The sequence below is a fragment of the Anastrepha obliqua genome, chromosome 5, assembly GCF_027943255.1.
Source record: "Anastrepha obliqua isolate idAnaObli1 chromosome 5, idAnaObli1_1.0, whole genome shotgun sequence".
NCBI classification, from domain to species: Eukaryota; Metazoa; Arthropoda; class Insecta; order Diptera; family Tephritidae; genus Anastrepha; species Anastrepha obliqua.
In genome coordinates this window covers 102,746,597-102,769,312 of record NC_072896.1, presented here as the reverse complement: position 1 = coordinate 102,769,312, position 22,716 = coordinate 102,746,597, and the positions used below count along the sequence as shown (strand labels likewise).

The following is a 22,716-nucleotide window of genomic DNA, read 5'->3' as shown; positions in this document are numbered from 1 at the left end:
TTCTTTATTAGGTATTTAGCAGAGCATCTCCTCCAGTTTGTGGTGTGCGTCTTGATGCCTTGCTACCTTCAAATGGAGAAACTTCATGTCGACTCAGAGCGGTAGATGGGTTTATGGGAAACTTTTTTACTCGGAGGTTTATCATTACCTGCCGAGGAGCGATTACTACTGTAAACACTTTTTCTATCATTTGACCTGCGGTGGGTTTCGAATCCGGGCCTCCCGAATGGTAGTCACGCACCCGTTCCGCTACGGCGGCCGCCCAGAGAGATAAATTTGTATAATATGAGGGAAGGGGAGAAATTCGGAGCTTAATTCATTGAATTTTGTCATTATGTAGCTTATGTCTGCGTTTTCCTCAACGAATCTTATTGACTGATTTTTGTCTGGTTATAGTAGCCAACATCTTTTCATATTCTTCGTTTTCGATTCAACTTGCGAAGCCCACTGTCCCGACTCCTTCTTAGTTCCTGGAATATTGGGGAAAAAATATTAATTTGTGGTTACTAAACGGCGCAAAAATTCGTTCGAATTGTGAACACAAATGCCACACTCATCGGTCAAATAGCGTTTCCACCGAAAAACTGGAGGACTGTCGTAGCTACACATTAAAAATAATACCAGAGATAAATAAATATGATGCTTTCCATTTCAATTCAACCGGGCTATTCGGGTCATGTTCTTCGATTTCGATGTAACTGAAATATGTTGCTCTCTGGTCAAAATAATGAGACACGTATTTTTTTGTTCGCCCGAAAAAATTTTTTTTCAAGAGTTATCGGCAATTTTGTTTTTCGGTTCAAACTCCATTTTTTTTTAGTTATATAAGAAAATTTTTTTTTAAATGCTCATAACTTAGTCAAAAATGAACCGATTTTAATAATTTTGGGTTCAAAATGATCGTCATTACTTACACAAGCGACTTCATGCAGAAACAATTGCAAAAAGGTAGTTGAAAATTTTTTATTTTGCAAAAAACAAAAAGTGCGAAACAGGTTTTTTACTCAAAAATTCATTACTCAAAAACAACGCATTTTAGCTACTAGGCATTCAGCTCAATTAAATTTGAGATGTCCTTTTGATTTGGAAAAAGTTATAAACAAAATAAAAATACACTTTTTGAAATATTGAATTTCGAAAAAATTTCAATTTTTTTCCTTTTTTGCTAAATAAAAAATTTTCAACTACTTTTTTGCAATTGTTTCTACATGAAGTCGCTCGTGTAGGTTCATCGGTTCATTTTTGACTAAGTTGTGACCATTTAAAAAAAAAATTTTCTTATATAACTAAAAAAAATCGAGTTTTGCAAATCGAGAGCAACATATTTCAGTTAAATCGAAATCGAAGAACATGACCCGAATAGCCCGGTTGAATTGAAATGGAAAGCATCATATATTTATTTAAGTATGTAAGGAGTTTAAGACCATTTGCCTGTCTATTTGCTTCTTTGAATTGAACCCGCTGAAATCGAATGGTAGTCACGGCGGCTATCTATTAAGTACAGAAATTATCTCAGCAAGATATGGACTTTTTTTACCAATAATAAATATTACTCCCTGTGTGGCGCTAATGTCGAAGTATGTGAAGGGTGATCAATTTAGAGGTATTGGATTTTACATTGAAATAAAACAACGAAAATTCAAATTCATTGGGCAATCTTTATTATTTTTGTGTAGAAACATTCATTATATTTATTTTTTAAAGATAGTATCTTTCAAATATTGGCCGCAACTGCGCCGTAATTCGGCCATCCCTAAACATCAATTTTGAATGACTCGCTGGAGGACCTCGGTCGGCATGTCGTGAATAACTTTAGTAATGTTGGCTTCCAATGCCTCAATTGAAGCTGAATTATCCACAGAGCATTTAGACTTTACATACCCGCACAAATTAAAGTCCAAAGGTGTGATATCACACGATCAGACGAGAGATAAATTGCTCAGCGAAACGACGACGCAATAAGTCCATTGTTTCAAGTGCTGTATAGCAAGAAACGCCGTCGTGTTAGAACCAAATGTTGTGGATTACAAGCTTCAATTTCCAGCATCAAAAAGTCGTTTATCAAAGCGCGATAGCGTTCGCCATTCACAGTTACTTTAACGCCAGCCTCGTCTTTAAAGAAATATGGGCCGATGATTCTCTAGTCCCTAACTAGCCGAGTCAAACTGTTGGTTTCAGTGGATATAATGGCTGTTCTTGAATGGGTTCGGGTTGCTCTTCAGTCCAAATATGGCAATTTTGCTTATTGGTATTCTCATTAAGCCAAAAATGGGCCTCATCGCTGAACATCACAGGTTGGTTAGAGCGTCGCTTTCGTAATACAGTTGTATGATTCGTAAACGTTGTTGAAATATGAATACTGAAAAAAATTATGTATTTAGTTTGACAGTAGTCCCATGTGATCTGTCAAAAAAACACTATTGAAAAAATACCTCCAATCCGATCATCCTCATATTAAAACCATATATTGGCTTGGGGAAAGCAAATACAGTTTTTTCAGACATATTTTTTTCTATTCTGCGAAAAAGTTGATAGTCGTCTGCAAAACTATTACATAAATCAGCCTTAAAGAGCCAAGTCTCCAAGTTAGCCAAAACTCAACTTAACTTTAAAGTTAACTTAAAAGTTAGAGAGCTTTAGGTTTGAGATTCCTAAGATAAGTATCTAAGTGCAAAGAGAGCCGTGAGAAAATCTTTATAAAAAATTTTTAATTTATTTTGATAAAAATTACTTCACATTGATTTTTCGTACAAAATGTAAAAGATATGACAACGCTTCAAAGCGAACTGTAAAAAATATAGACACAACAAAATATTGTAAATTTGTTTAACGAAAAATTAATATGGCTGGTGCAATCGAGACGTCGTACTGAGTACCAATCTCTAAGTTTCTTTTAAAACCAAGTAAAATCTAATTCAAGGCTAACAGAACTAAAAAATTGGATGAGTTTTGAGAAGCAAAATGGTGAATTTGAGATGGTCGTTGCCATCTGCTCTAATTTTCTAGAATTTACTGCTCCATTATCGCACAATTTTGATTTTTTATATATAGAATTTTTGTTATTGTAAATTTCGATATTTTAAATCTGAAGACCACAACCATGGGAGCACCCTAAATCAGTTTTTTGCTCATATTAACGTGGACTATCCTAATGCAATACATACAAAAATAATAGACGAAAAATGTAAGGCTTAGTGTTTTAATAAATATTTTCTCTTTTAAATAAATTTACTTTTAATTTGCGCATATAATTTATGCATTATATAGTATATATAATTGGCGCGTACACCCTTTTTGGGTGTTTGGCCGAGCTCCTCCTCCTATTTGTGGTGTGTGTCTGTCTTCATGTTGTTCCACAAATGGAGGGACCTACAGTTTCAAGCCGCCTGCGAACGGCAGATATTTTTATTGTATGAGGAGCTTTTTCATGGCAGAAATACACTCGGAGGTTTGCCATTGCCTGCCGAGGGGCGACTGCTATTAGAAAAAACTTTTTCTTAATTTTGGTGTTTCACCGACATTCGAACCTACGTTCTCTCTGAACTCCGAATGGTAGTCACGCGCCAATTCATTCGGCTACGGCGGCCTAATGCAGCGGCTTTTAAATATTATATATTTATAAATATTTTTATAGCATTGGTGATTTACATTTGAAAATAATTTTTTATAAGCGGATCTCACATACCCGGAAAATGTGAAAATATTCCAGTGAAATGAGCAAAAAACTTTCTAATAACAGTTTTTTTATATAAATACATACATACATACATGCATATGTACTTACGATATAAAAGTGAATCATGTGCTATCAATTTAAAATTCATTAAAATTCTGCCGGTTGTACTTTTGACTTAGATATAATTTAATTTTCATTTACAACAATTAAATATGGGGACTCTAATAGGCAATTTCGAGACGTTCAGTGATTGCCCCAGTCTGCCTTTTATGCACAATGTAATAATCGTGATGACTTTTTATGTCTACAAAGCTATATATGTATGAACGTAGGTAGATATTAGGCGTGCCAATATCAAGTTCTTGATGTTTTTCATGTCCGGGAAAGCCCGAGACCAGCTTGTATTAGTTCTGGAATCCTAAAAAAATTTAAATATCGAACTGAAAAAATTAAAAATCTGTTTATTAGAAAATTTTATTGCAATAAGTTTCAGATTAAGACTTTAAATGCGTACACATTTTGGATGCAGAAATAATAACAAATTTTTTAACATGACTTTAGTTACATACGGTTACCATCTATGAAAGAAAACTTCAAGAGTATACCCTGCACTGGTATACAGACGGTTTAAAGACACCGAAAGGCATACGCGCTTGGGTTTATGGCCCCAAAACAAAGCTGGCCGTATCGGCGGGTAGTTTTTGCAGCATTTTCTAAGCGGAAGTGTATACCATTTGTCTATGTGCAAATGAAACTCTGGAATACCCGAACTTGCCGTTCTGAGTGACAGCCTCATGTGCACTCAAGGCTGTATATTCCTACGAGCTTAAGTACTCACAGACCCTTGAGTGCATTTCTAGTCCTTGATTCAATTTATTAGGAATGCATAATCGCTTCAGGCTCATATCGATTGCAGAACTTTTGGCAATACGTAGACTTGAGGCGGCTAATGCAATGGCTAGAAAGGCTGTGACTTCGCGATTAATAGGATCCGAGCCATTCCTTGCCATGGAAAAACATACCATCTAGGCCTAGCTATTAACAACATATCATCAAGGAAGAGCTTAAAAGCAAAGAGTATGTGGCTAAGAAATATATGCTGTCTTCAAGCAATTTGCATGAGGCTTGGAATATAGTCCACCAACTGTTATTGTTTCTGCGATCAGTCCCCTGAAACTGCAACACACTTTCTACTCGAATCTGATGTCATGGCGAGAAGAAGTAAAGATCTCGGACTGGTAGAATCAGAAGAAAGGTACATGCACTCAGCCCAACCCAGTTGCATCTTAGGTTTAGTTACGGAACTAGGTTTGGATGAGGTAGTGTGATGAGTAGAGGGCACAAAATATCTATAGCTCCAAGTGCGAATCTCAAATTATTCTATTCTTTTCTACATACAGCTTTTTGTTTTGTTTTTGGGGGGACAACTAGCAACTACAGCACTCAAACAACATTAAGTCCATTGCACTGCGCTCGGGTTCTCTTTTTAATTTTCTTTAAATCTACCCGATCTCCGAAAAAATTTGAATAGAGGAGCCAAGGTGGTCACTTTTTAACACATCAGTTCACAAAACCTCAAGCCTGATTCAAGCGAATGCCGGACAAACGCAGAAAGTGGTCTGCAGTCTCATCCTCCTCTCCTCTAAGAAGCCTATCTTTTCCATGTGCTTCGCCGATAGAAAGTGGCCTGTCATCAGTCCAACCAGCTGCCTACAGTCCTTTCTGCTTAGCGACAGGAGGATCTGCGACAGTTGGCCGGACATGTCAGGTAACATCAGCTTTGTCCATTTACACACAAAAGCCTTTACAGCCTCTCGTAGCTTGCCAAGCTCGCTTGTGGTGAAGTAACCCTTTTACTAACCGTGGCTTTTATGGCTGCAGAAGGAAGAGGCAGAACGGGTTCCGGGTCAAAGAAGTTGGTTTCAGAGCCCATCCTAGCTAAAGACATGGCTCAGCCTATATTTATAGAACTCAACTTCCTCCTTCAATTGCTTGGGACCTTTACGCGCTCCAGTGCTTGTATGTTTGTCTACTGCAGCTGTCTAGTTCACAAGTGTCAAATATGATTGGAGTACGACGCCATTGGTAAAAGTTGTAAATTTTCTAACCTTCTTCTTCTTGATTGGTACGATTAACAACATTTTGGCCGAGATTAACAATACGCACCAGTTGTTTCCTTCTCGTGCTAATCGGCGCCAACTGGAAACACCAAATGGAACCAAGTCATGATCTTTCATCAAGTTCATCTGATCTTTCCAACTTACAAGAGGCCTTCCTCTTCCTCTGCTACTACCAGCTTGTACCGCATCGAATACTTTCAGAGCCGCAGCGTTTGTTTCTATTCGGACGACATGACCCAGCCAAAGAAGCTGCTGGATGGATGTATATTCGCTGCACTATGTCTATGTCGTCGTAAAGCTCATACAGCTCATTGTTCCATCGCCTGCGTTACTTGCCGTCGCCAACTTGTAAAAGTTCAAAAATCTTACGCAGAATCTTTCTCTCAAACACTCCAAGGACCGCCTAATCGGATGTTGTCGTCGTCTAAGCTTCTGCGCCATACGTTAGGATGGGCATGATGAGAGCCTTATAAAGTGTTAGTTTTGTTCGAGGACTTTACTACTATTCATTTGCCTACTTAGTCCAAGGTAGCACTTGTTGGCAAGAGAGATTATTTGTTGGATTTCAAGGCTGACAATGGTATCGATGTTAATGCTGCTTCCTAAGCACACGAAGCATCTTATAACCTCGAAATCATAACTGTCAACAGTGACGTGGATGCCGATACGCGAGTGTGCCGAATCTTCTGATAGGCTGATTAATTTAGCGCCAGTATTTCACTTGAAGCCGTTTAATACACAAAACAAACGAAATTATTTGTTGTTGTTGCGAAAAGGATCTACATACATCTTTACAAATATTATTAAAACCAAGTAACACTTGAACAAATAACAGTAGTTGGTAATGGTTTTTTCATTTGCACTTTTATTTGGTTTTGTCACAACACATCAAATCGTACATGCTTACAATATAAAGAAATGTACCCCGTAGGAATTTCTCAGCTAGTAAAATATATGTCTGATTGTTAATCAGTACTTCGCTATTCGCTTCGTGAGTAGTGGCATCAGTCTTGCGTGTATTAAAATGTCAAACAAGCAAAGTGAACGTAAACAAATGCACTTCTCGAACATAGCGACCGTGACCCCTTATACTCGAAGCAGGTTAAACTCCTAGTTATTCAGGGTTGACAATGACATTCTCTTTATCTGTGTGGCATGAGAATATACCCTACATGTCACTAAGCTCCTCCTCACATGCTCACTGAAATCTACTCATCTAACACTTCTCTACCTTTGATCCTAGTTTTTTGATCAGTTTTTTGTATACCTTTTGCTATACCATTAGCTGAGACGTACGTCTTGCCATCAAACAAGCAGTCGGCGCACTCGCTTAACGCACTCAATGCGTCTACAATGAAAATTCTGAAAATAAAATTTAATGAAACTTCTTTCCTCAACAAAATTAGACTTTGTTAAACTTGCAAAGTTCACTTCCAAATCTTCGCAAAGCACGGGCGCATCATTGAGCGAATGGTAATTTATAGTAGACATGAAATTGGACACAGATATCGATGACAGTTACTCACTTTTTGATCGCATCGACCGTTGAAATATTTGTACTTACCTTAGAATGTTTCTTATACCAGAGGTAATCAAAAATTAAAGATAAGCGGGTATTGTTTTAATGAGCCTAGCCGATTTAAAAGTCTTTTAAAAAATTCTTGACACCACAGAGATATAACATAAAAACTGTGTATTTCTGTGGTTTGTAAATTTTTGACGGCAAAGATTGATGATAAGCTAAATTTTTCAAATTTTATTTTTCAGACAATGGGTACTGCACGCTTTGGCCAACTTAGACATGGAGCGATACTCAGTTGAATAATAAGTAAGCAGTTTTCTTGTCGATTGAATATTGGCGTAATAAAGTGTAAGTTTAAAGTGGCTCCAAAATCGCATAGATTTTTGCCTAGTTTTTTTTTTGCTGGTGGGTTTCTGTTCCCCATATACAAAAATTTCGCGTATTCATTACTTGTACTCGTATATGGTGAATCCTCGGTGTCTGCGCTTGCAAGTACATACTCGATACTTTTTCCACGAAGTAAGTAGTTTTTTTAGTCGCTACTTTTTTCGAGTTGGTGCCTGTTACCGAAACTTTTTTACGGTATTTGGTATATGGCTCCGCTGAATGAGCGTTATATTCATCATAAATTCATTTTATCATGTCAAAGCAGACCATGCAAATTTCAAATTACCGTTATTTTTTGGTGTTTACTTTTGTTTTAACTTCTGCATGTAATTGATTTTGAAAAGCTGAGAATTTGCAATGCCTCCAATACCTTCCGCTCGGAAAAACTTTGAAAAATTTTGCTCAAATAAACTTGTGGCATATAAAATATGTAAATAAATATACGAAAGACTTTTCTCGAAAGAAGGGAATATTTATATAACTGCACAGAAAAGAAACTGCCTATCAAGAAAAAATTGTTTTACGCATTTCATTTTTTTGCTCAAAATGTTATGCTAGTTGTAAAAATGCAACTTTTTGTGTATTTTCCTTTGTAAAAACCTGAAAAGGGTTTCCGTTCAATAATAAAAATTAAAAAAAAAAAATTCTGATTTTCATTATTCAAATTTCTTACTCGATATTTGAATATACGCGTTATTTTTTTCCGATATTTGTTCAGTACTCTGTACTTTGATCCTTTACCAAAAACATGTAAAAGTAAGTTGATATCGGAGCATGGTTAAGTCCACAATCCGGGAACTATACAGGCTGCAAAGAAGTGTATGTTTATGCATCACGGGTGCCATGAGTACAACCTCTGGTGATGCCCTAAATGCTATGCTTGATTTGCTCCCCCTGGATCTTAAGATACAACAGGAAGCAATAAAAGCAACGTGTAGACTCCATAAATATGGTTTCTGGCACGAAGATGGAACTTCGGGACACAGAGAAATCTTTAAGTTGCTGTCGGAGCAGTATCCACTGTTTTTGGCACCTAAAGATGACCTGATACCCACAGTTTCATTTGGAAGGAAATTTGATGTTAGATTTCCATTGCGTGAGCAATGGAGCAATCCAGAATGCATGCAGGGAGGTTTGACGGATATTTTCTTTACCGATGGGTCCAAGAATGAAATAGGGTCTGGAGCCGGATGGTACTTAAACGATAGTAATAAGTATCACTATGCTATGGGGAAATGGCAACTGTTTTCCAAACAGAAGTTTTTGCCATCCTGAAAGTAGCCGAATGGATAATCGATAGGAGATGGAGCGGGAAACAGATTGGAGTCTTCAGTGACACTCAGGCTGCATTGAAGGCCCTGGAGAACGCGAAGCAAAACTCAAGGATTGTTCAAGAATGTAAGAAGAAGCTTAATTCTGTCGCAAGACAAAACAGGCTCGTACATATATGGGTTCCGGGACACTCAGGTGTTCAAGGAAACGAAATTGCCGACTAATTGGCCAACCGTGGCTCAGCGGTGCCCCCACAGGGGCCAGAGCCAATAATCGGATTCAGTTCCGCAGGAATCAAGAATTGGATCAGCGATTATGTAGGCAATCTACATATCTACATAAAGAGCGATGGTCCGGTCTGGAACGCTGCAGAACTGGAAAGTGTTTTGTGACAAGTCCGAACAGAAAACTGTCAAACTTTCTACTAAAACTTAGAAGGAAAGATATTCGGTTGATGGTCGGCATCATTACAGGACACAACCCATGGGGTCAGCATATGACCACCATTGGAATCATCGAGAACCCGGTATGCCTGTCATGCTTGGAGGAGCACTTTCTCTGTGAGTGTCCTGCCTTTGCTAGAGCAAGGCTACGAGTATAAGGTTCCGATGTCATGAGAATGAGTAATATTCGTTCTCTAAAACTGGAGGATATTTACAGATTTGCCAAAGAATCTGGAAAATTCTCACAGGACTAACTATCTCTATCTCTGTCTCTATTCTTTCCTATATCTTTCTCTGATACTTTTCTCCTTCCCTCCTTGACTATCTACCCCCTTTCCAGAGCTTTAAATGCAATGGGCTCTTTAGCCTGAGTGTTTTAGGAGCCACCAAATCTCCTGGTGCCCCTTGGCTCGACCTTTTCAAATTCAATTCAAATTCAAAGTTGATATCGAACGATCACTACTTGTATGTGACAGAAAATGCATAATACCGTCACTAAAACAAATTACACTAGTTTACACCAAAAATGGTTCTCGACTAAAAAGCGTTTTTTAAACTAATTTGAGGTCGCTGAAACCAAAAATGAATTTTATTTTTTCAAAGAACGGGCAATAGTGCAGTTATTATCTGCAATCTCGAAAACAGTGCGCGCCATTGAAGTGCATAAATTTCGAAAGGCACACATGGCAATATATAATTCGTGTCAATGGAAGTCGTAGTTTTCGCAAAACAGCTGTTGAAAGTTAAAAAAAGGCATATTTGACGTTTTTTACTAAATTATCAAAGTTTATTAACTTTTTTCTGGAACGAAAAATTTTTTTTTTATCGACATAAGATAGGTTTTCTGAAAGACAATTTTGTCACCTAGCCTAAGTTTGTATGAATCGACGAAAAATTGTAGAAGTTATGACCCATAAAGTAGCAGCTTTTGACTTGGCTATGTTTGAGGTCGAAAATACGCTTTTACTCTCAAACTTCTTCTTTTATGTTGCATGGACTCTTCACGAAGATGCAGTAGTCGCTCAACAAATTAGTCTAAAAAACGCTTTTTGGTCGAGGACCATTTTTGAAAGTGAAAATTCGGAAACTAGTGTTATCGGGAATCAACGTGAGATTTAAACCACTTTAAACTGGCACAATATTATGCCAAAATTTAATGGTCCACAAAACTGCATACACAGAATCGTTTTAAAAAATGTGATTCAAATAAAACTTTTTTTGCAATTTCTTACACGGCTTGGAACATTCAATTAAATGAGTTTTGCTGTAGTATGGGCTATGTTTTATAAAAAAAAAACAAGCTCAGCAATTCTTGACCGAAACTTAATGGGCTAAAGAACTGCATACACAGATTTTTCTAAAACGCTTGAAATTTTGATAAAAATTAAAATTTTTTTTTAGCTGGAACGTTGAGTTATTTATATGATTTTTGCTCTAGTAAGAATTACCATTTTAATAAAAAAATAGAATAAAATTAACTTCGCAATATTATGCAAAAATTTAATGGCTTGCAAACCTGCATACAATTTTTCTAATATAGAATTCCGTCTAAAAAGTTTGAAATTTTGATAAAAAATTAAAAAAAAAATTAACTTTGTTTACAAAACTGCATATCTAGAATTATTTAAAAATTCTGCCAACAAATTTTGAAATTTTGATAAAATTTTTTAATAAAAATTTTTATTTTTTATGTTTTTACCTTTTTGTAAAATTTGAACCTTTTAATTATATGGTTTTTACTGTGATAAGAATTACATTTTTATAACAAAAAAATAAAAAAATGTACTTTGCAACATTGCATTAAAATTTTATGTCTACAAAACTACATATCTGGGAGTTTTTTAAATATTTGATTAAAAAGTTTGATGTTACATATTTTTAAAGCTTTTGTTTTGTTAATTTTTCACAAAGTTTCAAACTTTGAATTATATGGTTTTTGATGTAGTAAGAACTACATTTTTAGAAAAAATGGCTAAAAAATTGCATATTTAAAATTTTTCTAAAAATTCTGCCTAAAAAGTTTGTGTTACATCACATTTTTTAAGTTTGTTTTTAATTTTTTACAAAGTTTGAAACTTTGAATTAGATGTAGTATGAACTACATTTTTATTAGAAATTAAAGTTAGAACTTATGGTAAATATTAAACAATTTTTTTTTTTAATTCTATTAAAAGCTTGAAAGGAAGAACTAGATTTTTATAAAAAATATTATAGAAAAAAGTTAAGTGTGCAACATAATCCCAAAATGTAATGGTATGAAAAACTGCATATTTCGAATATTCCAAAAATGCTGTCCAAAAGTTTGAACTTTCGATAAAAGATTTAAAATTTTTATTTTTTATTTTTTGCAAAATTTAAAAATTTGAATTATATGGTTTTCGCTGTAATATGAACTATGTTTTCATAAAAGAATTAAAAAAATGGACTTTGAATATGTCGCCTTGTGAGCACGAGTGTTTACACATACATGTAAATACGTATGTATATTGATTAACATTACTTTTTGATTGCCTCTCCTATCGTATTTCCATATAAAATTAATACACAACTTTAATTCTTCAACTGTATTGCTTTATTCACTGGCAATTTTATAAATTTCTTTTTAACAGACTAATAAAACGTACTTAACATAAAAATAAAAGAAAAACTACTTTAACAAAAAAATTGGTAAGCATTTGTCAACGTTCATTAACCTATACATTTAGCTTAACAAATAAGAAATAGGTTGTTGTTGGCTGAGTGTTTGCACGGGCTAGATACACCAAATATGTTCGTTTATATTCTACGCAATGAAACGAGTAACTACATAACCTAAAATAGTTGGTTTACCTACATATGGTGCATGTACATATGTATGTACGTGAATGTAGGAGTAAGTATACGTACATATGTGCATAAGTATAAACTGCTTCACATACTTTAAATACAAAATTCATATACAAAATGTGCTTATACAACTAATACATACATATATAAACGTATGAGTAAAATATATATATTTGTGTAGGTAGTTAATGAACATTTACACAGAAGATTTGTGTGGTTCTAAATAGTATTTAGTTTAATACATACAAGTATTTATGTGGTGTTCATACAAAGGCATGCACGCATTCATATGCATGTATGTTTGCATGTATGTGTTCATAGCTCTATGTATTTTCGCCTTTACGGTATCTCTAGTGCAATATACAACTTTCTATCATCAAATCTTTACTGCGAAAATACGAAAAAGGATTTGAAGATTTGTGCGCCTAACAATATGCAATATTTGCTACTCTCTAAAAACATTTAATTTTTCATGAAAAGCGGCAGGCTGATTTAACATTGGTTCTCTTATAATCGATTTGCAAGTATTTCGGCGATATAAATTTAGTGTTGATGCCCAAAATCATTCTCCCTTTCTATTAACAGCTGTTTGTTTGCTATCAAATTAGATAAAATTTAGAATAAATTAAAACGAGTTCACGCATTTCTTGTTCACATACATATGCACCTAATTGCATGAACACCCTGGAGGTTTATATCTACATATGTAACTGTACATTGGAATGCGCAAAAAATAGTTATATTCTTTTTTTTACAATAAAATCCACTACAAAAGTATTGGCGCAGGCATTGTGGGTGAACCGGCTGGCAGCCAGGTCAGGTAGCGCATAACGGACTGCCACTACTGTTGCTGCTGTCACGCTTGATACACACTTCCGGCTGTGAAAAGTATACACTCTTGTCGCCTGACTGCCGCGCGCTTTGGGAAATGCTTCTTTTTGTCGTTTGTTTTATTGTGGCTGTTCTAATTGACTCTGTGGCTGCTGTTTCGTCATCATCTTGACATTTTTTTACTGGTGTCGTATCGACATCCGCCTCGGCGCTAGTTTCTCTTGCCATATCCGCTACTCCGTTATCCGCGTCCAACTGTGAATCGGCAACGGCATCGACCTCCGCTTCCGGCTCTAAATTGAATTCGTTCTGTACAATTTGCAAACCTCCTCCACTAGTTGACGATTCACGATCGGAACTGCTTGACGTAGAGCTGCGTGTTGATGGCGACTTGGGCGCAATTGCTTGATTGCTGGCGGTCGCTGCGTGTGACGTTGGCAGGCCTACGGTCGCAGCTGCGCTGGAGAGTGGCAACTGTGTCACTTTGCCCATAAAGGAACGTATCTCTTCAAAGTAGGACTCTTCTGTAGGATTATCGCAGTAGCCACCACGACGCAGGCCGCGTATTCGCTCATTCATGCCCAAACCTAATGACACGGCATCGCTTTCATGCTTCTTCAAATGACGATCTAAATTGGTCTGCTGGCCAAAGCAACGTTCACAGATTTCGCATTTGAAGGGTCGCTCTTTGTTGTGTATATTGCGCACGTGACGCTGCAGATTCGAGGATATGCTGAAGGAACGTTCACAGTATTTGCACTTATACGGCTGCTCACCGGTGTGCGTGCGTAGGTGGCGAGTTAGATTGGCGGAGCGCGGAAAGACCTTGCCGCAGAATTTACAAGTGTAGCGATCTTTGCTTTTGTACTGCGTCGTTGCGGGGTTGTTTGCCGTATTTGCGTTCAAGCCAGCACGTGACGTGGACGTCGACTTCTTGGTGTTGTGGTGCACAACCACACCATCTGAAGTTAGCGTTGCCCGACCACCACTACTGGTAGCACTAAGTTGCTGCTGACGCGCATGATGATTTAACTGCTGCTGGCTGGTGTGTTGCTGCAGATGCTTCGGCGTCCCGCCACCACCACCATTGCCACCGCCAGAACTCAATGCCTTATTTGCGGTGGTGTTCATATTCGCGCCCACATGTGGGTGCGTTAGCGCATCCTGCAAAGTATTGCGATTGCCTCCGCCATCATAGTGAAATTCCAGTTGCGCATCATTGGCCGTGGTTTGTTGTAGCTGTAAGGCATTGGGAAGCATATCCTTTTGCATAGGTGGTTGCAGAAAGGGAAAGGAACTCGCGGTAGGTGGACGAGGCAGCACGAATGGGTTACGATAGGGTAGTGGTATGGCCTTAGCCATCGCCTCCAATAATGTTGGATGCAAGGCAGACGAGACAAATGGCAATCGATCAGCAGCCGCTGCTGCGGCGGCGGCGTTCAAATGCAATGACTCCGTGATGCGCAAGCATGCCACACCCAAATCGGACTTTTGCGTGCGCAAACGTTGCTTATGTTTGGCGCTCAAACTATCCAGATTAGCGGCAATCGCATCATGACACAAAGACGGCAGATTGTTGTTATTGAGCTCTTTTTCACAGCTATTGTCCGCCGGCGATGCTTCGCGTTGTGCGCGACAATTGAATGTTCGCGCACTTTGGGACGGCGTGTGCGTACTGTGGCTGCTATGACTACTAGGCGACGCATCGCTTTTGGCTGTGGTGTGACAGTTTGTATTGTTATTGTAGTTTGTGCCACTGTATATAAGATTGCTGTTCTCGTCTTCCAGCGGCGAGGAAGCGCCACTTGCGCTTGAGCCGTCGTGCTTTTTGTGCGCTAGTCGTAAGTCGAGCGGCTGATCGTAACTGCTGCAACGTTTGCGTGTTTTTGCTTCTTTGTGGCTTTGACTTAAGGCGGATATTGTGAGCGAGAGTGGTGACGTGCTTGTGGCCGCTGATGAGGTGCGCGCAGCCGTCACCGACAGATCATAAGGTACTTGTGATGCATATGTAGTGGTGGGCACAAGGCCTAACAATGGATAAACGCACCCTTGCTTAGGGCTGGGCAGCATTTTTCTTGGTGAGTGGTCCTTCTCTCTCATCACTGGCGAATTTCGTTGTGTAGTGAATTTGTTGCTAGCTTACGGGTAAAACTTTTGTGCTTGCGGACGCTACTCAAAGTCATGACACTAACTGTTGAGCGTCGAATTGTGTGGCGCATAGATATTGTTGGAACTAATCAAATCTGGGAATGGCTGAAATGAAAGAGAGCAAGCAAACAAATATTGTTGTAAAATCAATCTTATACCAAATTCAGTAAAATCTGTTTTTTTAATTAAATAATTTTCAATATTTTGTAAAGAAGTAGTAAAAAAAGTAGCAAACGAACTAATCTCGACTAATATTCTCTCTATAAATCAAATATTCGGAAGCTAATGGAAAAATACAGATTATGTTTCGAAAGCTAAATACATATGTACATTCTTATGCACACCTCGGCTATCAAATAGAAAATAACAAAGTGACAACAAAAACAACAGTGTACTATTGAAAGCAGTACTTTTTGTATGTTTAGTTATATCTATAAGAGGTGAGTAAACATTTAAAGTGTAGAGGTTGAATTTTGGGTTTCCATAAGCCGTGGACGGAATAATTTTTCTACTCGAAGAATGCGATGAAATTATAGATATTTCTGCCAATGCCTCATGTTTCAGTTTGAACAAATGTGTTTCTGTATGTTCCAAATATTTTGAGTACATAGAATGTATAAATATAAACATTGCATAATATTTTATATGAAAAAAGTAGGAAAAAGATTCAATTTTTTATTATTATTATATTATTAAAAGTTATGATTGCAGAAACAGATTTACCCACATGCAGATACAAACATTTTCAGAAGGCTTTAGTATTTTTTGAGAAACTACTGCTACTCGTAAAAATGTACATACAGAGTGCTCCATATTTCTTAAAAAAAACCACAAAAATCATTGCTTTATTCGCAAATAAGAGCAAATATTCTCATTATTTATGGAACATGATTTTATTTAAGTGGTTGAATTGGCGGGCTTCGCATTTTCCTGTTCCATTTCAGTTTACCAAAACCCTGGTGACTGTTTATTAGCCTATCTTACAAATGACTTGCTCGATATTCACCTTAAGATCCTGAATCCTCACCGGCTGATTCGCATAGCATCGATCATGACACACCACAAAAAAGTCTAACGGCGTCAAATTGCAGCTACATACGAGGTGGCTAATTGACATCGTCGAGATGGCTGAAAACACGATTAGGGAACTTGACACGCAAATTATCTATTTTTCTAGATACAACCTATTCAAGATATTGGCTGATTAAAGACCACATTTTGAAAAACGTAAATTTATTTTAAAGTGCTACCATAAGTGTGAGAACGTGGTGGAAATGCAAGGATGGTGAGTGTGTATACATATTTTGGGACACCCTGTAAAAGCGAATATCTTTTCCCCTTTGCTTGGTTTTTGTTCTTCATGTAGGGTTATGGCACTAATCGTTTGGTTGCCATTAAATTTTGCTGTGTATTTGTAGATGCCTGGATAGTTTTAAGCTTAATATAATCGCTCGGCTGGTGCTGGATTTTAGATATTTGTAAAAAAAATATTTATGGATCGATTTATTTTGCAGACGAGGAGGTTGAAAATGTCTCATGCATCATCAAAGCTGCCGTCGCAGCAACGGTACGTCCGGAGACTAAAAAACTCCCCTTTATTTGGAACCGCACTCGCATTGCTTCAGTTACTTCTTCTCATTACAAGGTCTATACTTCTGTACAGGTTCCGCTTTTCCATCCGGAGCATTTTCACCGCGTAATCTCTGATGATATCCCACGTTTTCGCATTGTCTAGCATCTTGTGGATTCGATTTTCAGTGGTTATGTGACCGATTGCATTCTCGAGCGTTTGGCGTTCTTGTTCTCTATGCGCGCATTGGAAAAAGGTGTGTTTCGTGTTCCGAAAGCATTTGGGTTGTATACAAATTTAGTTCCAAGTTCCTGCTGTACCATGTAGCGACGTCTTGTATTAACCTAGCCGTCCACCTGCCGTGTGTTTCGTTTCTCCAGCGGTCTTGCCGTAATCTTATCGTTTCGTCCTTTCTTTCGCGCGCTACAGGTTTGCTAACTCCTTCTTCCATTCTCTCGTTCTTTAATGTCCACAACTTTTTCCTCTTAAAGACTAGTAAAACTATAGGTGTTGAACACTTATCACTTGAATTGCTGGCCCTGATACTGTGCGGTAGTCAGACACAACTCTCAGAGCTGTCGTTCGTTCGATGCCAGGAGCTTACACCGATGATTTGTCTTTAGCGCATTTGGCCACAGTTCAGCTCCATATAAGAGAACGGAGAGCGTGGTAGCCATCATTATTTCCCGTTTCCTTTGGGTTGGTCCCCAATGTTTGCCATCAGTTTATTTAGTAGAAATGCTGTTCAAGAAGCGATGAACTTTGTTGTAGAAAACAGATGTATGTGTCTGCAGTGACAGCGAAGCTACGTTCATGGCCTTAGACAGCCTTCCAACCACCTCAAGGGTGGTTGAATCCTGTAAATCCAGGCTAACCGTGTCGGTAGATGCTAACATGGGTCCCGCGGCACATAGGTATCATGTGTAACGAGATCTCTGTCTATTTAGCTACGATGGCACGGAGCCCGTTCAGCCACTCCTTTCTGCAGCCATCAAAGCCACGGTTAGCAAACGGGTTACTTTAACCCACAAGTGAGCCTGGCAGGCTGAGAGATTGTCACAAATGCTCCTGCCATTAAGCAGAAGGGAATGTTGGCAGCTGATTGGACTTATGACGGGTCACTTTCTATGGGCGACTAGACAGTGCACTCTGCCCATAATGTGGAGAGGAGAATCAGACAGCGGACCACTTTCTGTGCGTCCGCCCGGCTTTCGCTCGAATCAGGCTTGAGGTCTTTGTGTTAAGAAGCGACCACTTTTGCTCCTTGACATTACAAGATCTACTCAGATTTCTTCGGAGGTCGAGTAGATTTAAAGAAAATTTAAAAAAGAACCCAAGTGCAGTACAATGGACTTAATGTTGTCTGAGTGCTGTACTTGCTAGTTGTCCAATCTTAGCGGATTTCTCCGTTGCGTATTTTATTTGGGCTCATTTAGTTAGTCTTGGGTTCAGTCTAATACCTAGGTAATTTAGAACCTTTTTTGTGGTTAGCGTATTTGAGCAAATTTTCATGCTAACTTCTAACGTTGGTTAGAAGTATTAGCTCCGTTTTCTCTATAGCTAAATTGAGGCCACCGAATCAAGCCACGCTTATGTCCATGCCATGACATGGTTAAGTTTTCTGTGAACTTCTTCAGGGTTTCGTGCCGTGATGACTGCTGCAATATCGCCTGCATATCCGATTTGAAAGTTACTATCGGGCATTGCTTTATTGAAAGTTTCAATGTAGCTTGATGTGGGTCCGATTTGACTCATATATTTATATATTTATATATTAATATAAAAACCAATGCTTATTTTTTATAAAAAAATACATCTGAAGGAGTGGAGAAATTTATGAAAATGATTTAATTAGCGTTCGTATTTGTATTTGTTCTCGTATTCTTATTATTATTCATATTCCTACTCATATTCGAATTTGTATTCATATTCGAATTTGTATTTATATTCATATTCCTACTCATATCCTTATTGGTATTTATAATCGTATCTGCACTCTTAATCTTATTAGAATTCATATTCGTATTCGTATTCGTATTCGTATTCGTATTCGTATTCGTATTTGTATTCATATCTGTATTCCCATTTCTATTGCTTTTTTTCGCTTTCGCATCGTCTCGGTGAAACCAAAATTTCAGCAATGCAGATACCTTTATCTCGGACGTTCCAAAAGCCATTCCGCCATTACAACTATAATGCAGAGAATAGGTATAAGACATGTAGGGCTTTACGTTTTTGTGAAAGAAATTTAGTCTCAATCTAGAAATTTACTCTATATCTTGACGTTGGATTCCATGTAAAGGAAGTAAAGGGTTTTCCAATAACAGGTGTTATTTTGATATTCAAAGAAAAATTCTACTTTTTAATATAAATGATCGGATGTTTACTTCATTATAAAGAGGAAGGTATGCCGTTAATAGTGGAAAATAACATCAAGCACATGACCACTACGACCACGCTTACAGGACAATATCCTTTTCATGAAATTTTCCACAATCGAATTGCAAAGTGGCAGCCTTATGTCCTCGATAGCCTCACGAATTCCATCTTTGAGGTCTTGAATCAACCCTGGGCTGTTGGTGTAGACCTTTTCCTTCGCATGGTCCCAAAGTGAAAAGTCACAAGGTGTTAAATCACAAGATTTCGGTGGCCAATTTTGATCACCTCTTTGAGAGATAACACGGTCCGGAAACTTTTCGCGTAAAAGATCAATGGTTTCGTTGCTTGTGACGCACGTAGCGCCGTCTTGTTGAAAATAAACGTTGTCCAGATCAATACCATCCAACTCCGGCCATAAAAAATCATTGATCATCTCTCGATAGCGCCATCCATTCATTCATAACACCTGTTATTGGAAAACCCTATACATATAACTAAAATGCAGCTGAGATATTGGGGCTAAGAAGACATTTTGATATTTTTTGATATGCGCTTGCATTAGCGCAAAGGGACTCCATTATTATCATTACCTAGGTGTATTTTCGTCATGCTTTTTCCTTCTTCATACTCACTCACAGCTTATCTCCCGAACTCATTTCTTTCAATATTTCTGTAAGTCGGTTTGAATGTTGTGAGATATGGTGCCTAATTGCTCGTGTTGGAAAGCGTTCTCCATATCAATAAAATTATATAGGTATAGGCTCAAGAAATGCAAATCAGCTGCAACAAATTTTGATATAAATCTGATAATCCTAACCATATTAATTTAATCGTCAAAAAGTAAAAAAATGTAAAAATCGCTCAGAACTTTTTACTTCACCAAATACTAATTTATCTGCTCATATAAAAGCTCATAAGCTAACACTGATATTCGTACTTGTATCTGCTACTAGAGTGCTCCCAAAAAATTATATGTACACACAAACATATACTCGTATAGACTCCACATTTATTTATTGACTCTCATAATATTTGTCGCTTCAAGCTTCTTAATTTGTAATGCCCGTACTTTTTATTCATATTTATTTTTATGAACCCATGTGCATAGACGAGTATACACAGGTATGAGTGTAGCAAGGTGCTTAGAAATAAGAAATAGCTTTTGTTACTGATCGCTTGAGCAAAATTGCTTCCGTCAATTGTACGATGATGTTGTTGTATGTGATTCAATTTTCCATATTCGTATTAACGAGTGTGCTTGGAGATGAATGGATGATGGTTGTGGTGGATATTGTTGTTGCTGTATTTGTGGGCGCGGCTCTAAACTGCTTTCACTTAGTGTGGTGACGTGATCGACAACCTCGATCGTTCGAACGCAAAATGTAGCGTTTGACAAAAGTGCGTTGATTGGCGGGTAGTTTGAAAGTGAAGTGAATTCTGCTCACGAATTGTGTGCTTTAGCAAACGAATTTTAAAAAAATTAAATTAGATACTTTACTTTAGATACTTTATTTGCGTTAAATGGAGTAGTAGTTTTTGCAGGAAGGCGAACTAGCTGGTTGATTAGCGTGTGATAGCTGGTATTGTTGCTAACGCAAAAGGAATCAAATTCTAGCTTTCATAAAATTTAGCCGCGGCAAAACTACTTCCTTGCAGTAATATTGAGAAAACTGCACTGTAACCAAAAAATGTGGCAATTTTAAGCAGAGACATCACCGGGAGGGCATGATAGGAAAAGTTAGCAGCCACTTATTAACTATTCCTACTGTACTTGTTTAACCACTCCTATAAAAATTTGGTAACATTGATAAGCTCAGGGTGTTTCCTGTACACTTGACACATGAGAACTGAGCGATTCAATGTTACGTGATCCAAGTATTTTGGACATTATCGTAAATTTTTCTGAAAATTGATCTATTTTGAGGCTTGAGTGTAATAAGAAGTGAACTGAAAATATTAAAAAACAATTATAAATTTCATTATTAGTTATTTATTTAAAGTTGACAATTTTGGTGTGGAGTTTTTAAAGTGACACGTAATATTTATCTTCGGTTCTTTTTAACATTTTTAAACATTTTTAGAATAAAATATAAAGTGTGGTTAAGCTTCAAGCGCCCGTGTTGATTTTAATTAAATTACATTTTTTTTAGCAAATTACTGTAATTTCTCTTTATTATGATAATATTGGTATAGTTCAATTACGTATGGAACAAAATATCGGCCAAATGACCGCCTCGGCCTCGGCGGCACACCTCCATCCGATGGTCCAAACTTTCGATGACGCTGAGGCATAATTGAGGTTCTATGCCGTTAATGTTCCGAATTATCTCATCCTTTAGCTCTTGAATTGTTGCTGGCTTATCGATGTACATCTTTTCTTTCAAATAATCTCAAAAAAAGAAGTCCAACGGTGTCAAATCACATGATCTTGGCGGCCAATTGACATCGCCACGACGTGAGATTAATCGGCCATCAAATTTTTCGCGCAAAAGAGCCATTGTTTCGTTAGCTGTGTGACAAGTGGCACCGTCCTGTTGAAACCACATATCGTCCACATCCATATCTTCCAATTCGGGCCATAAAAAATTCGTTATCATCTCACGATAGCGAACACTATTCACAGTAACTGCCTGACCGGCCTGATTTTGGAAAAAATACGGCCCAATGATGCTGCCGTCCATAAACCGCACCACACAGTTACTCTTTGTGGGTTCATTGGGTTTTCAGCAATCACTCTTGGATTATCACTCGCGCAAATGCGGCAATTCTGCTTATTGACGAATCCACTGAGGTGAAAATGTGCCTCATCACTGAAGATGATTTTCTTCACGAAGTGCGCGATATGCATTTTGATTTGAACGCCCGTTTTCATAATGAGCTTGAATAACTTTAACGCGTTGCTCGATTGTGTATCTTTCCATGATTCAAATTGAGTTAGTCTGAAACTAAAAAATGTCAAATGAAATGCAGAAAAAACTTGACGTTTAGGTGTGGTTCACATTCAACATCGGCTCTTGAAATTTAACCACTCTTTACTTTTAGAATAAAATATACTTAAAATAAAATATATTTAAAAAATATGGGCAACATTTTTGGGAAACATTGGAAAAACAATTTTTTTTTGAATCATTTGATTTTTTTTAATTTTTTAGAATAAAATGTGCTTAAAAAAATCTGGGAAAAATTTTATGAAAATTTTTGGGAAAAATTGGGAATATAAAGTGAAATATCTTCGATTCTTTTTAATATTTTTAAATAATTTTTTTTTGATAAGATCTCCATTTTCATATAATTTTTTTTTTGTTTAGCGAAATATAAATTTGCTAAAACTTTGAACTCTTACTTTTAATATTTTACTTTCCTAAGTTTTTGTAATTGTTACTGCTTTAAATAAAAAAACTTTGTAGAGGGTTTTCCAATAACAGATGTTGTTTTGATATCCAAAAAAAGCTTTTTTTTAATATAAATGATCGGATGTTTGTTTCATTATAAAGAATTAATAGTGGAAAATAACATCAGACAAATGACCACCACGACCACGC

General features: G+C 37.2%; 1 protein-coding gene across 1 annotated transcript in view; it reads right to left on the bottom strand.

The window, feature by feature from the left end:
• Positions 1–12,009: 12,009 nt before the first annotated feature.
• The window catches only part of LOC129249207 (Krueppel-like factor luna), a 73,828-nt gene continuing 63,121 nt past the window's right edge, over positions 12,010–22,716 (bottom strand). Inside the window, exon 3 of the mRNA XM_054888889.1 lies at positions 12,010–15,330. Within this exon, the coding sequence (XP_054744864.1) occupies positions 13,063–15,177 (2,115 nt within the window). The 5' untranslated portion in view covers positions 15,178–15,330 and the 3' untranslated portion in view covers positions 12,010–13,062. The remainder of the gene's footprint in view (positions 15,331–22,716) is intronic.